Raw genomic sequence first — 15,991 nt, 5'->3', positions numbered from 1 at the left:
TAGAAATTGGCTTCATTTTCACAAAGAAATAACAAAGGCTTATATTTGTGGATTTTTATGTAAAATATTCCAATTTTAAACTTTTTAGCAAGTATTTCAGACTTAGAAAAATACAATGCAGATAAAATAAGATATACCCAAGGGTCTTTCTGATCCAAGTGCTGCCAGTTTATGGCCTCTATTCTGTAAAGAACCACCCTCTGTAATCTATTTTTTCATTGAAACTGTAAAATCAATAAATTCTAAAAACACAAAGCTTTTTGAAAAGTAGAGAATAGGGGCTAACTAGAATGCAACAGTCCTGGAAAAGGAAGAAAAGTTAAGACTACAATACACCCTTGATATTTGTGACAGTCAACACCTCAAGATAAATATGGAAATAACACTATTCTATTAGCCATAGATGTTGGAGTCAGTGGCAAATTCAATATATTACTTTAAAAGTCATGCCTGAAAATCTTGACTTTCTTCCCTACTTTTATTACCAGCATGCACTAGTAACCAGCTTCTGTCTTAAAGAAAGATCTTTCACATGGGAACAACTTTTCCCACTCTGAGAGGTACCACCAAGTAAAGCCAGTTGCTGCAGCACTGAGATGCTGGTGGAGGGCCGGGCCATTATCAAAGTTAATTACCCATGCACAACAGTTGCCCAATGCAATGATTTATATCTGTGCTTAGCATAATCACAAATGACTACATGTAGTAGAATTCTGGGTTCACCTGCCAACAACCAAAGTCACTAAGTTAAATCCATAAACAAAAAAACAAAAATAAGGTAAAACACAGCCCCCCCAGATATGTTTAAACTTTAAGAATGAATTTACTAATACATTATAGACCATACAAAAGACCAACATCAAAACGTATTTCATAAGAACACTTAATTATATTCATAAACTCTCATTAGCTCTATGCTTTGTTAAAAAAAAAAAAAGATGAGGTTTTGCTTTTTAATTAAACTACGACTGTATACATAGGTTTCAGAATCACTATAGATTACTGATTAAAATAATCCTCACCCCCACAGAAAGAATTAGAAAAAGAAAAAAGCCATGAAAGATTGGTAGGCATTCTGAAAGTGATTTTAGGTTACAAATGTTGAGAAGGTAAGATGAGAACTAAGAATTTTAAAAGGGAAGAAACACTGGTGAAATGAAACACAAGTTATCTGCGGAAGCTTTTATAAACTTCACGTACTTCCCTAGTCTCCACCAACATCCTAGCTGAGAACCATCCTTTTAGATTTCAGGAAAAAGGAATACGTCACAAGGGACATCGTTTTCAGAGATTTGATTCGTGATGTGCACATAGGCTAAAAGGATATTACAGCCCCCAGAACCTGAAGTGGCCACTTCCAGCACTGTTTTTACTCACTATTACTGTCTTCTACTAACTCTGAAACAACAACAAAACAAAGTACAAAAGTAGAATCTGGTTTCAAAGGTAATTAACTCACTTTTTGTGAAGGAATTCTCCAGCTGCCACAGCAACAGGGCGATGTGCTGAGTACACCAAGTGGTAAACATTTTCACAGTCTTCATTAGAAAGAGCCTCTTCACTTCCACTGAAAAATTCACAAAGCAACATCTGAGCCAAAATAAATGTTTACTTTCAGTTCTATCTTTATTTAAATTTTGTAAAGTTCATTATAAAAGCTCAAGCCGTATTGATCTTATTTTCATCTCTTTTTGTTCTTATTTTGAAAGTAACATTTCTCTAATTATAAAAGATAGCTGATCAGTATACAAAATTCAGAAAATACAGATAAAAAAAGAAAATAAAACGCCCATGGTACCCTGGGATTATATACATAGCCCAAATTAGTTCAATTTCTTTCAAGGTGCATAAAATTTTTCAAAGGCACTAGGAATATATCTGTTTCACAGTTAAATTATTATTATAGTATGTAATTCTTCTTTACAGAATTGTCTATTTAACTTATTAATTAATTAATTTTTAAGTAAGCTCTATGCTCAACGTGGGGCTTAAACTCACAACCCCAGATCAAGAGTCACGCATTCCACCAACTGAGCCAGCCATGAGCCCCAGAGAAATGTCTATTTTAAAAATTATATTTTATCACCATACTTACAATACCATTTAGTCTTTTTTCTATATAAAGTAGATTCAGAGGTCATAACCATTCCTTTACTAACACAAATTTCCTATCTTTCTACTCATGTATTCTTAAAGTTTGAGTCATTTCTTACTTTGCCAGAATGTGGTTTTTTTTCCTCAAAAAAGGAATATCTATTTCCTATTAACATGCTTAAAAATGTCTGATATGATTAGAGATTAACAATGACTAGAAAAAGTATAGAATTCTTGGGCTGTACAGGGCTTGACAAGATGGAGGGGTGGGTATAAGTTCATTCCTCAGAATTCAATCCTAGAGATGCCTCAGAAGAGGAAGTTGAGGGATCTCTCAAAGAAACATAAAATGAGAATAACCTATGCAGCAAAAGAAGGTATAGCTGCATCACAGTATAAGGAACTATAGTTCTAAATGAAAAAGAGCTGGCTATCAAGGATGGGACACAGGTTAGAGCACTTTTTTAAAGTACATTTCCCCCCCTCTCAACAATGGCTGTTGTAATTCTACTGTGAAACAAAAACAGTATCCAAAAATAGTATGAGAGGTTATCAACAGGGTTGTGCTGGAACCAAGAAGCATTGAGAAATTAACAAGTGTAGGCAGATTGGCTAGCCCATGACCCACACTGTCCCTGTATTTCCCTTCCATATCCTGAAGGTCATGAAATTACCACTGAAGGAGACAGGTTTTTTTTCTAAAAGATTTTATTTATTTATTTGAGAGAGAGAGCAAGTGAGAGAGAGCCAGATCACAGGGAGTGGTGGAGGGAGACAGAGATGCAGACTCCCCACCGAACAGGGAGCCCAATGCAGGGCTCGATCCCAGGACCCTGGGATCATGATCTGAGCTGAAGGCAAACACATAAGTGACTGAGCCACCCAGGCACCCCTGAAGGAGACAGTTCCAAGACTGCTGAGGAAGAGTTACAAATTACAGCCACAGGCTTTCTGTCCTGAAGCAGAAGTGTTTTTGTCCATGCCCAACTCATACCCCTAAATTATGAAGAGGGGCACAAAGCTAAGGCCTAAGTTTTACTCCTTCATCCAATTATACATCATCAGCTAAATTAGCTAATACCCTCAGGAGACAGTTAAACTCATAGGAAGCAAAAGAAAATAATCTATGCCAAAAGAAGGAAAATTAAGACAGAAACAATTTAAAGGAGATAAAACAGGGTGTTACATGTGACTTTACCTGTTGTTCTGACAGAGATCCCGTAAGCCAAGAGAAAAAAAGCCAGATCATTTCATGCAAATACTGTAAAAGACTGGAAAGCTGATTTTGTGATCCTTAGCTCATTACTCACCAAAATAATATATAAATTAGGGGACTGAGCAATACAATGGATAGAGAGAATCTGTTTCAAGAGAAAATGTCAGAGTACTGTATAACTCTGAAACCTCCCCAAGTGAAACTGGAGCACAAAGTTTCGGGGAATCACTATAAAAACTTTATAAACATCGCTTACAACGGTGAGGAGGTTTAGGAAATGGTATCAGGTACAGAGTTTAAAAAAGTATAAATGTGAAAAGCAGACTAGAGCAACCCATGGTAGTAAATTAAGAAGAAAAGGGGTATTGTGGACCTTGCTGCTATGCCCTTCAACAGATGAATGGATAAAGATGATGTGGTACATATATACAATGGAATATTACTCAGCCATCAGAAAAGAACACCTACCATTTGCATCAACACGGATGGAACTGCAGGGGATTATGCTAAGTGAAATAAGTCAAGCAGAGAAAGACAATTATCATAAGGCTTCACTCATATGTGGAACATAAGGAATAGCATGGAAGACCAGAAGAGAAGGGAGAGAAAACTGAGTGGGAAGAAATCACAGAGGGAGACAAACCATGAGAGACTCTGGGAAACAAACTGAGGGTTACAGTGGGGAGGGGGGGGGAATGGGGTAACCGGGAGCTGGGTATTAAGGAGGGCATGTGTTGTGATGAGCGCTGGGTGTTATATGTAACTAACGAATTGCTGAACATTACATCAAAAACTAACGATGTACTATATGGTGGCTAACTGAACATAATTGAAAAGAAAAGAACAGAAAAGGGGTAGAAGGGGACCATCCATAAACAGGCTGTGTTTCCTGTAGACCAGATATGGAATACTGAAAGGGAGCCAATCTGAATAGTTTTAAAAGACTGCCCAACAAGACTACCTATAGGGCCTAAGCAACTCCAACAGAGAAACATGAAGGTCAGGGGCTGACACTCAAATAGCCAGAGGAGGCACTGTCTACTCTGGGAAACTAAAGTCACAAATACCTAGAGCAGGGAGAGATCTCTGAGGAATCCACCTAATGAATCAGGTATCTGACACAACTGAAGGGCCATAACTGTACCTCCTAAATAAGACATGTTCTACCTGTATCTCTTCCAATGAAAATGTAGAAAGGAACCTTAAAAGACTTTTGAAACCAGTCAAACCATTTTCTAAATTGTTATGAAAGTAGGAATTTTTAGCAAACAAGATTTCAGATGATTTGAAAACTCCCTTTAAGGAAATAAATTAGCAGTTGAAATAATCTTGGAGAAGACTATGAGAAAATTACCTTTCCCTAGAAAAAAAGGAAGAAGAAATAGCAAAGGAAAGTTTACTCCCCTCTAGATAAGTATTAAAATGAAATAAACAAGGACACACATGTATAGCATTAATGCAGATCTTAAACTCCAGACAATTCCAACAAAACAGGTGGGCAAGTGGAGTGTCAAGTATTTTTTTGTTTGAGGGAAAGATCCTGGTAAGTTTGTGAAATTTACAAGGAAAGAGTAACTAGGGGGTCAAATACTTTAAAACAGACTTGAAAAGGAAAACACTTCAAAGGTATAGATAATTTAAACAAATTCAAAGTAACAAATGTAAATACAGAACGTAATTAGAGAGCTTTTTTTTTTTAAGATTTGTTTATTTGGGAGAGAGAGAGTGCGAGCACATGAGCGGGAGGAGCAGAGGGAGAGAAAATCTCAAGCTGAGTCTGTGCTGAGAGCAAAGCCCAATGCCAGGCTCAATCTCACAACCCCCTGAGATAATTACTTGAGACAAAACCAAGAAGTAGAGGCTTAACCAACTATGCTACCCAGGCGCCCCTAGAAAGTTATTTTTAAACATATTTAGAAAACTTAGAAATTGACCAAACCATTCAGAACACATTCTCAGACAAAACAATACAATAAAAAAAATGACACCTTAAAAAAATATGATTTGGAAAGAATAGAAACATTCTACTGAATAATGCAGAATTAAACCAGTAATTATAAATGTAATCAAAATATTTATCATTGAATGTCTCTGAAAATACTTAAGAAAAGGGGTATCTGGGAAACAAACTGAGGGCTTCAGAGAGGGGGGTGGGGGAATGGGATAGGCTGGGGATGGGTATTAAGGAGGGCACGTATTGCATGGTGCACTGGGTGTTATACGCAAGTAATGAATCATGGAACTTTACATCAAAAACTAGGGATGTATTGTATGGTAACTAACATAATATAATAAAAAATATTATTAAAAAAAACCTATCTCAGAAATCACAGCAATGAAGAACTTTAAATACCTTCCTAGAACAAGAATTAAAGGATCCACTCTCAGTGGTAAATTCATAGTGCTAAAAGTCCTGCCTAATGCAGGAGAGAATAAAGCAGAATAAAGCAATAAAGAGAATAAAGCAAAAATGTTAAGGTTAAAAAATGAGGAGACAAACTGAAATTGTTTGCCGGTGATGTATAATAATCTACATAGTAAATCCAAGAGAATCAACAAACCATCAGAATACGTAAGACTTCTAACAGGTTGCACATATAAGACTAACATAAAAATTAAACATTTCTATGTCCCAGCAATAATCAAGTAGAAAATACCTTTAACACTAAATACTAATCATACAACAAAACCATAAAGTATTTAAGAATTAACCCAAAACATGAAATAATTTAACCTTGTGTAGAATATCTAATGAGATATGAATAGAGAAATGCATCATTTAGATGCATAAATGACATATAGAGCTGGATTCTCTCCTAAATCTGTCATAAAATCCAATGTGTTAGAGAGCCCTGTTCCTCAACCACAGACCCCAACAGTTAAAACCAGAAACAGACAAGACAGCTTAACTCTAATCAACCATGCTCTAACCAAAACCCATTGTGCTAATTTATCACAGTTTCTTGAGGCACTGATGAAGGTGTTTTGCAATGACTGGAACATCCTGTGCAGCCAGATCAAAAAAGCTCTGGTAGCAACAGAATGCCTGGAAGACCACACCCCACACATTCCCTTCCCTGCCCATGACCATGGGCTAAACACATACTGACTCTCACCAGTGACTGCGCGCTCTCTGCCTGCTCTCTTGCATGTACCCCACCCCCACCCCACCCCCGGACCTCTCTCTATAGAATGCTAGGTTTCCACGTGCTGGTGAGGTTGGTTGTTAAGACCTGAGCCTGTCATGTCCCCCTGCTGCCTTTCTCTTTTCCAAACTTTCACCTCTTGAGTTATTGGCCTCTCCTGGAATGAGTTTACCTGAGTTTGTTCGGCAATAGTGTTGGCAAACCTAGCCAGGAGCTACGCTTTCGATTTGTCCAGACCCTTCATTATTCGCTGGGAAGGAGCAGTGTGGCTATAACAGCACACCAAGGTTTACTGTTCCCTGAGTTAGTGGTTATAACAGATGGTTGGGTAACAAATGCAGTCCTAATACTTAAAATCCCAGCCAAAGTTTTTGAGGAATTAGAAGACACACTTAAAAAAAAAGTTCACATAGAAGAAAAATAATCCACAAGTAGCTAGTGGATTTTAAAAAGAAAGGCAAAGGAGGAGGAATCAACCAAAAAGAGGAGGGCTTATTTATAACACATACTATATTATAAAACTACAATGACAAAGAGTAGGTACTAGAGCAGAAAGGGGTAAAAAAGATCAAAACAATAGCCTGACCTAGGTGGTATTTGGTATGTGATAGATACAGTATAACAAATTGGGAGGAGGATTTGTAATGACTTTGCTAAGACCTACATTCTCTCACATACATTCTTCCCAGCTTTAAGTCAAAGCTCTATAGATAATTAGTGCTACTTAAAAATTTCTATCATATGAATGACACAATTTAAATGCCTTATGTCCTTTCTCATAGTTTCTACCATTCCAAAGGAGCCTATCTGAAAAACCTATACCTTTTGAGGTCTTCTCTCTCTCTTTAAATAAAAAGGTATGTTACTTTGCTGGTATTTTCTCTGGACTGCATAAAGAACTTTTACATGGAACAAACCAGTCAAAATAAAAAACAAAAAGAGAGAAAAACAAAACATTTTGTTTCAAACCTAACCTTAAACTGTAAAAGTAGAACCTAAAGTGATAAGATATACATTAGTGTTATATTGGGAAATACATCAATAATGCCGGGAAAAAGGCATTAAAATACCACCCAGGTGCTCCCAATATTAAATTATTAACAAATACTATACTTACTGAAGTATCAGAGTAACCAACCGAATAGCTTCAACAGCAACATCATATTCCTTATCAAGTGTCATTGATACAATGCGATCCTGAAAAAAAAAATTAAAAATCAAACCAAACATGAGCAGAAAATAAAATGGGACAGACCTAAGGCAATATCATTGGAGAGTACATGCAAGACTAATAGTAGATTAAATGGAAAACTTTACTCTTAAACCCATATTATCATAATCCATACAAAGGAGGTATTAGTATAAATGTTCATAATCTAAAATCTTTCTCATCAAATAGCATTCCCTAACACTAAGACAAATAAACCTTAACGTGCAAAATTAATATAACTATATATATAACTATATAATATAATTATAAAGAAAATGTTCTTTTATGCAGGAGAGCCTTCTGTTGAAGGCAGTAAATAAGAACTCATGTTGGTAATATCTTTTGTAAAGCAGAAATTCATTCATCTATTTAATACAGGCTTATTTAAAGAACATGTAGTAAAGAATATGAACACTTGTTATGGTAATGTTATTTGTTAAACTAGCCATAACTAGCATTTTAAAAGTAAAAAAACAAAACAAACTAAGCATTCTTGATGCTTACCTTGAATCGGTTAGTGAATAACTCCAATTTGGGAAATAATTCTCTATTGGTATATAGACTCTGTAGAGCTTTCAAACATTTCAGTCTGACTTCTCCTTGCTTCAGAAATACAAATAAAAACACAACAGAAGCGGTCAATTCCATGCCACAAAAGTTGAAAAGATTTAAGCCTATGTGAAGACTAAAGTAATTTTCAGCTTATCCATTCAATTTACATCATATTCTGATTCAACACAGGGTGGAACCAAGCAATTGTACAGTGTTGTACTTCTGTTTAATTAAAAATGCACTGGAAACCCCTTAGTTACTTGAGAGTAAGCTACACCTTTTTCAAATATTTATCATCTCTGATTCAACATGGAGTGTTTCCCATGTCATACTGTGGCATTCTGAGAAAATTTTTAACCTATAATTTTAATTTGAGAAGGGTATGCTGATTTGCCCTTTATATAACTACTAAATAATCCCATAGAAAAAACTAATTTCATATTATAGGGTCATCATTTATTCATTTGACAAATATTTTCTGGGTGCCTTTTACATTCCAGGAACAGGAGTTAAGAAAACAGGTAAAGGGAAAAATATTTAGAACAGAGGCAAACTGGTAAGAGTGAAATGTCCTGAGGCTGCTACGTATTGTGGAGTATCTTTAATAGTCATTAACTTGGAGTAGAAAACACTGGAATTTCAATGTTCCAAAAAAAAAAAAAGCAATGTGCTATAACATAAGTCCAAGTTCTAGAATCAAACAAAACTAGATTTTATTTCCAATTCCAAAGCTTATTAGCAACAAGAAAGATAGTGAAGTATATTAATCACTCTGATACTCAGTTTCTCATTTATAAAATGGTGATAACCAACTTCATAAGGTTGTAGCAAGGATTTAAATGCAGATGTATGCTGGTCATGGTTTATTATTATTATTATTATTATTATTTAGAGAGGGAGGAGGGGGCAAAGGGAAACACAGAATTTTAAGCAGGCTCCACACCCAGCATGGAGCCTGGGGGGGAGGGGCTTGATCTCACAACCCTGAGATCATGACCTGATAAGCCGAAATCAAGAGTCCGACACTTCAGTGACTGAGCCAACCAGATGCGCCACTGGTGAAAGTTTAACAACCAGTTCCGAGGGGTGGGGCCCTGAATTGTTCCATTTGCATATTTCCGTTATGTAAATACTCCATTCACAAATCCGTGCTACCAATGAGATGTTACTGAACTCATATTTGCAAAGGGATGTGCATAATAACTCTCTTGCGACCTGATTCAAGTTATCTCTAGTACACCATCGAATGAGATGATGTTTGTTGGTAAAGTCACTAGCACATAGGAGGTACCTGGATACCTGTAGGAGATGCTCTTGATGCCCAACCCGGATCTCCATATTCTACTATACAAGGCTAATCTTCCTGCTTGCTCCTCTCTTGACTGCTAATGGTTCACACCTGCACCTTTCTCTGAGCACCGACCATGGCTGAAAATCACCTGGCACAGAGATTCCTGGGAGGTTATGCTCCACACTACCCTCCTGTCTATACCCTTTCCCTCCCTCCAGGGTGAGGTCCATAGCCAGTGGAGAATGATACAGCATAAAACAGCCTAACCTCCTTGTTTCAGGGCAGGACATCCTCTAAGATAACCCTCTAATATGAAGTTAGTAATTGAAAATATGCTGCAGAAATGGGCCAATTTCGACCAGCAAGAACTAGGAAAATATGCTGGTGGTTGCTGAGGGTGTGGAAAGAGAAAACAGGATATGGGTGAGTTCTTAGATATAGGGCATTGTCCTTTGAAACAGGATGTAAGGCTCTGTAAGGGCCTTTGAAAATGGCCTAACATCTTGCTGGATATCTCTAGGAAAAAGCAATGGTGCATATTAAATGAAATAGAGATGCCAAAATCACTGTGGCAGACTGTGAAGGAAGGAATTTAGAGATACAGAAAAGCATGCTAGAAAGGGTCTATTATAAAGCTCAGAAGACCTACCAGTCGACTATGTTCCTCATGAGGGCTCAGAGAATACTGTTTACCAAGGCAATAAAGAAAATACTGGTGATGGGGGCACAGACATTACTGGGAAGATCCACAGTAACTGTGTTCTGTATCTAGGGCTGACAAAAGACGCTCAAAATTCAGCTTCTGACAGCAATGGAGATAAGCGCAAAGAATAGCAGAGACAATGTAGAATCTCATAACTATTAGCTGCTGCGGGGGGGGGCAGGCATAATAATTTTAATAGGCAGCAAAGTCAAAGGGAGTCCACATAGATCTATGGAAATGGCTCACAGGACATGGTCTTCCAGGAGGTTAAGAGAAGGGGAAAGCCAACAAAAGTATTATGTGATACATATATTCACAAAAAATCAACAATGGATAAGCAAAAGACTAAGGACAGCTGTCCCAACATAAAATCATAACCCCAGATCAAAGATAGCATGAAAATAGTTCCCTCACTTTTCTCCAATTATAGATTTGAAAACAAGGCCGTCAAAAATGAAATAACTTCATCTATCCAAGTTCACACAACCAATTATAGGTAGAAGAAAGACATTAAGTGAATTTTATCTTTACTTTGTCCAGTGAAGCTTCCCAATCAACTACCTCTCCTCCCAAATCTTGGTTCTTTATAACATGCCCTGCCTACACTACAGGAACTTAACAATTAAATAAGATGGCACCCATTATAGTACTTCAGAAAACTGTAAGAATAACTTAGATGAAAACTCCAGTTGCCTTTTTGGTAACTGCTCTACTCTGGGGCTCAACTATACTCTGCAAGTTATTTCTATTATACTATCTAAAAGCTTTGTTTTTCCAAAACACAAAACCTGATTGAAATGTGAATACTGCTTAACACAGTGCCTAACACATACCTGCTCCTCAAAAATGTTTTTAATAATATTTTTTATTATGTTAGTCACCATACAATACATCCCTAGTTTTTGATGTAAAGTTCCATGATTCATTACTTGTGTATAACACCCAGTGCACCATGCAATACGTGCCCTCCTTAATACCCATCACCAGCCTATCCCATTCCCCCACCCCCCTCCCCTCTGAAGCCCTCAGTTTGTCCTCAATAATTTTTTTAAAGATTTTTAGTTATTTATTTGGGGGCCCTTGGGTATTAGTGCCCCAATGACAATAATTTTAATTCCCCATAGGGGTATGATTAAAACAGTGACTTTGTGTAGTTTTGAGGAGGGTGTAGTTACTCACGATAGTAAGTCCACATGTGCTTGTGAATGGGGTCCTTTGGACCATTTTGGATGCTAATGATTATGGTTCCCACCACTGAGTACATAAATAGGTATTCACATTTGGCTGTGTGCAGTACTGAACACCATCACCACATCAAGGGGTAGGCACCACAACAAGGACAGACTCAAGCATAATGGACAAGGTACATTCCTTGCCAACTCCATGCCCAAACCATGGCATATTGTTCAACAAAAATACTGAAAAGGACATTAATCTGTTAATTCAAGACTTAAAACAAGCAGAGGTTCTGATAACCACCCTGTCATAATTTATCAGCCCAGTCTGGCCAGTCAGGAACGCCTCTGGAGCTTGGAGGCTGACAGATTATCACAGGTTAAACATAGAAGTTGCTGCTTTAGCCCCTGACACTATCACCATTACTGCAATGGTGGCAATCCATATGGAAAACTTATACACTGTTACTGATCTGGCTAATGACTTTTACTCGGTCCCTTTGCAGGTTGAGGATCAGGACAAATTTGCATTCACACAGAACAGCCTGCAATATACTTTTACTGTACTCCTGCAATGTGCCATTATTAAATGGGGCTTGATCGTCAATAAGCATAAGCCCCCACTGACATTTTAGTCATTCATTACATTAACAACATCCTGACAGTAGGGCTAACTGAAAAACATGTGGCTACAGTGCTATACATAGTCACTGATGGAATGATTAGTGCCAATTTGACTATAAAACCATATAAGGTCCTGGGCCTGGCACAGCAGGTACAATTCCTAGGGGCAACTTGGGTAGGAAACCAAAGAAGTAACCCAGAGACAATCAAACAAAAAATATAGGCCCTGGAGGCACACACTAATAAAAAGGAAGCCCAGAAGCTAGAGGGCCTCTCTGGATAGTTAAAATAGCATGTGTCCCACCAAGGTGCTTTCTTGGCTCTTTCATTGAGATGACCCACAAAGTAGCCAATTTTAAATGTTTTTTGCAGTAGCAGGCCTTAGAAGGTGTTCAACATGGGCCAGGCACACCTTTTGGGACCTCTGAAACTTGCTAGTCTGATGGAACTGCAGGTTTCCACAACCCCCCTACATACTGATTGGTCTGTGGCAGCAGGAAATTGGCAATGGGGTACACTGGCCTCATGGACTCTGTATCTGCAAACCTCCAGAAGCTGCTAACCAATACAGCCCCCACCCTTTCTAAAGATTTATCTGAGGAGGGAGGGGCAGAGGGAGAGAATCTTCAAGCAGACTCCCCACTGAGCACAGAGTTCAACGTGGGGCTCAATCCCACAACCCATGAGATCATGATCTGAGCTGAAACCAAGAGTCAGATGCTTAACTGACTGAGCCACCCAGGAGCCCTGCAATATACCCATTTCGAATGACATCTACTTGCTTGCTACTGGGCACTAATAGAGATGGGGCATCTTATATCCATAATGCCACATATGACACTGCAACCTGAACTGCCCATTCTCACTTGGGCGATTACAAAGCCTACCAATAAAATTAAAAAGGCTCAACAAAGTTCAATCATAAAATGGAAATGGTACATCCAATATCAGTCCTGGCCAGAATCCCAAGGGACTAGCAGGCTCCAGAAGCAAACAGCCAGCTTATCAGAAAGGCACAAACAACCCAGAGGGAATGCTTTGGCCCCTCCCAGGGCTACCTCGGGCACAAGATTAAAAAATGTGCTTGTTGACAGTAAACCATGGTTTACTGACCACTCTGTGAAACTAAAAGCAGATAGGGTCTGCTGGGTTGCAGCTGCCATCTGGCCAATGGATGGCCATCTTTTGGAACAAGATGTTGACATTCTACCCAATGGGCCAAGATCTATGCTATGGTGATGGCTGTGCGGGTCACCCCTACCACCGTGCCTTGATCCATTTTCACCAACTCATGGGCTGTTACCAATGCTCAGGAGAATGGCAACTAAAGGACTGGACTATTAAGGGATGTCCCGTATGTGGAAAAGAACTAAGGCAGCAGCTTGCTGTCTGGGATGAAAACATATATGTCACTCATGTGGATGTTCGTGGCAAAAGACCTTTCATTTTATTTTTTTTTTTAAGATTTTATTTATTTATTCGACAGAGAGAGAGGCAGCGAGAGAGGGAACACAAGCAGGGGGAGTGGGGGAGGGAGAAGCAGGCTTCCCGCTGGGCAAGGAGCCCGATGCAGGGCTCGAGCCCAGGACCCCGGGATCATGACCTGAGCCGAAGGCAGACACAACAGAGGCACCCAGGTGCCCCAAAAGACCTTTTAAAATAAAAACATAAATAGCAATCTTGTGCCAATCCAGCTTGTGCCAAGCAGGCTGCAACAATCTCCCACTGGGTACATCTATGAACTGGACATCAGAGTCCATTCCAGATGCAAAAAATGTGATAAAGCCCAAGAGATGACCCTGGAAGACACCAAGACTAATGATGCAGTGCAATCTTGTGATTCTTCTCAATATACTCATATCATCCAGGAGGAGAACTGGGACATATTAACCAAGGACTGGGATCCACTTGAGTCTGGGAGATTGATCACACTGTACCCCCAAACTACAGCCATGGGCACAGATGATACCTCATGGCCATTAAGACATACTCAGGCTATAGTACTGCTATTCCAGTCTGACATCTGGATGCTGGCTGAAACTGTCATAGCTGTCCTTGAACAAAATTTATGTCATATTTTTGGATACCCTATAAGATTTCACTCCGACCAAGGAATATCCTTCATTATTCAAGTAAGACAACAAACAGGCATATTCTTATGGAAATGTACTTTCCACGCACACTATCACCAGCATGCCAATGGATCCACTGAATGAATGAATGGTTGATTTACACAGCAACTAAAGAAAGAATGCCAAGACAGCCTACTAGTGGATTAGTACCCTCATCTGACTAGGGCTGTATGGCTACTAAACAATGCACTGCAGTGCAAGGGAAACATGGCCCTACAATGCATACTGGATACTGAGCTTGGATGGAGTAGGGGTGGAGTAGGCAGATATGTGTTGAGGCTGTGCCTGCAAAATCCCAATCTCAGTATACCAATCACTCTTTTTCCACTTGGAGTGTACGTCTCTGGGGTGGTTTGCAATTCCACTGTCATAGTACACGGGGCATGGCCTCCTGACTCTAATCTGGATGTGACACTTCCCTTGGGCAGCTCCCTTCTATGGGAAACCACAAGGGTGGGAGACACAACAAAGAAGTACTATGGTGCTAGGGTCCTTCTATTAGTGTTGGAAACTTCTGACCCTTCAAATCAGATGGGTGATGTTACTGGACATGTCAAGTTTGCGCAGCACATGACCTCTCTTTTGGGATTGGCCAACTGAGGAGACTAAATCTGGGTCAAGAAACAATGCACCGGGTGCTCAAAAAGGCAGTAAGTAGCATCAGGATTGGGGCAGACAGCCTGGGTTGCAATACCCAGGCAGCTAACACCCCAAGTAGTAGACCAGCACATCTCCAGCCTCAGGAGGTTCATGGAGTGAAAGATAGGTAGGAATATTACTCTTTCTTCTCATTTCTACAGAATCCTCTGTTACAGAATGCCTGGTACAGCACCTTGATAAAAATCAGTACAGCCATAGTGAAAGAAGGCAAACTTAACCAATGCTGGATTTATCATTCTAGAATAAAATCCCTCTTATCCTGCACTCCCACTATAATGGGCCTGGTCAATACAAAACTACTCAGACCCTCCTCAAGTTATCAATGCGTCAAATCACCAGGTGAGTCCTTCAATACAGGTTCAGATGCAGGCATACTCCGGAGTCCCCTGCTTTAATATTATCTACGATAACAGAAGAAGAGCGAAAAAAGACCCCTGTACCAGAATGCTTATTACTGATCTATACTGACATTTTTACAACTGGAAATCCAATATATAACTTTTCTCTCTCTGCAACCACAAGGCAAAGCAGGCTGAGACTGTATATAACTGAACTAGTCAGCATTATGAGAACAAATCCTTGGCGGATGTCACCATCCCTCTGGGTTACGTTATTTCTCCGTGGACTCCAATGGACAACAGAATGTATGCCTCCTAGGAAAGATTTTATTGCCTCGTTATCCATGTCAGGAGCCGCACAGAGGACTAGAAAGGACTCACTTTGCTAACACACCACAGAGTGGTGCAGTTCCCTCCTGGGAAAACAAATTAACCACTGGTTTCATTCAATTATCCAAATTCTAATACTGGGTACAGGTATACAGGCCCTAGAAAAACTGGTATATAACCTGTCCTTAACCATGGCAGAAATAGTTAAAGCTACTGTCTAAGCCGTACAAGATCAACAAGATTCACTGAACTCACTAGCCTACGTGGTGATAGACAGCCCTCAATCATCTGGTGGCAGAAGAGGGTGGTGTTTGTGTGTCGGCCAGCATTTCTTGCTGTGCATAAGTCAACAATTCAGGTACATTAAAAATTTGGTGAATATCCACACACAAGTGGGATGGTTATTAGCAGTACATTCACAGTCCCCTCAGATTCACTTTTTAAGTTGGCTTAATCCAGACACTTGGGGTTCCTAGTTGAAGGTAATTCTCCGGGGAAGCCTAATCATCCTTCTGGGTCT

General features: G+C 39.2%; 1 protein-coding gene across 6 annotated transcripts in view; it reads right to left on the bottom strand.

Annotated features, from left to right (window-relative positions):
* Nucleotides 1-15,991, bottom strand: part of STAG1 (stromal antigen 1) — a 414,808-nt gene that overhangs the window by 104,984 nt on the left and 293,833 nt on the right. For all 6 annotated transcript variants that reach the window (XM_011231800.3, XM_011231799.3, XM_034661958.1 and 3 more), the window contains 3 exons: nucleotides 8,171-8,269; nucleotides 7,574-7,653; nucleotides 1,460-1,567 (listed from right to left, as the gene is read on the bottom strand). In XM_011231800.3, coding sequence (XP_011230102.1) covers nucleotides 1,460-1,567; nucleotides 7,574-7,653; nucleotides 8,171-8,269 — 287 coding nt within the window. The remainder of the gene's footprint in view (nucleotides 1-1,459; nucleotides 1,568-7,573; nucleotides 7,654-8,170; nucleotides 8,270-15,991) is intronic.

Source organism: Ailuropoda melanoleuca, chromosome 6 (assembly GCF_002007445.2).
Source record: "Ailuropoda melanoleuca isolate Jingjing chromosome 6, ASM200744v2, whole genome shotgun sequence".
NCBI classification, from domain to species: domain Eukaryota; kingdom Metazoa; phylum Chordata; class Mammalia; order Carnivora; family Ursidae; genus Ailuropoda; species Ailuropoda melanoleuca.
Note: the sequence above shows the minus strand (reverse complement) of the source record. Positions and strands in the feature narration are given on the sequence as shown.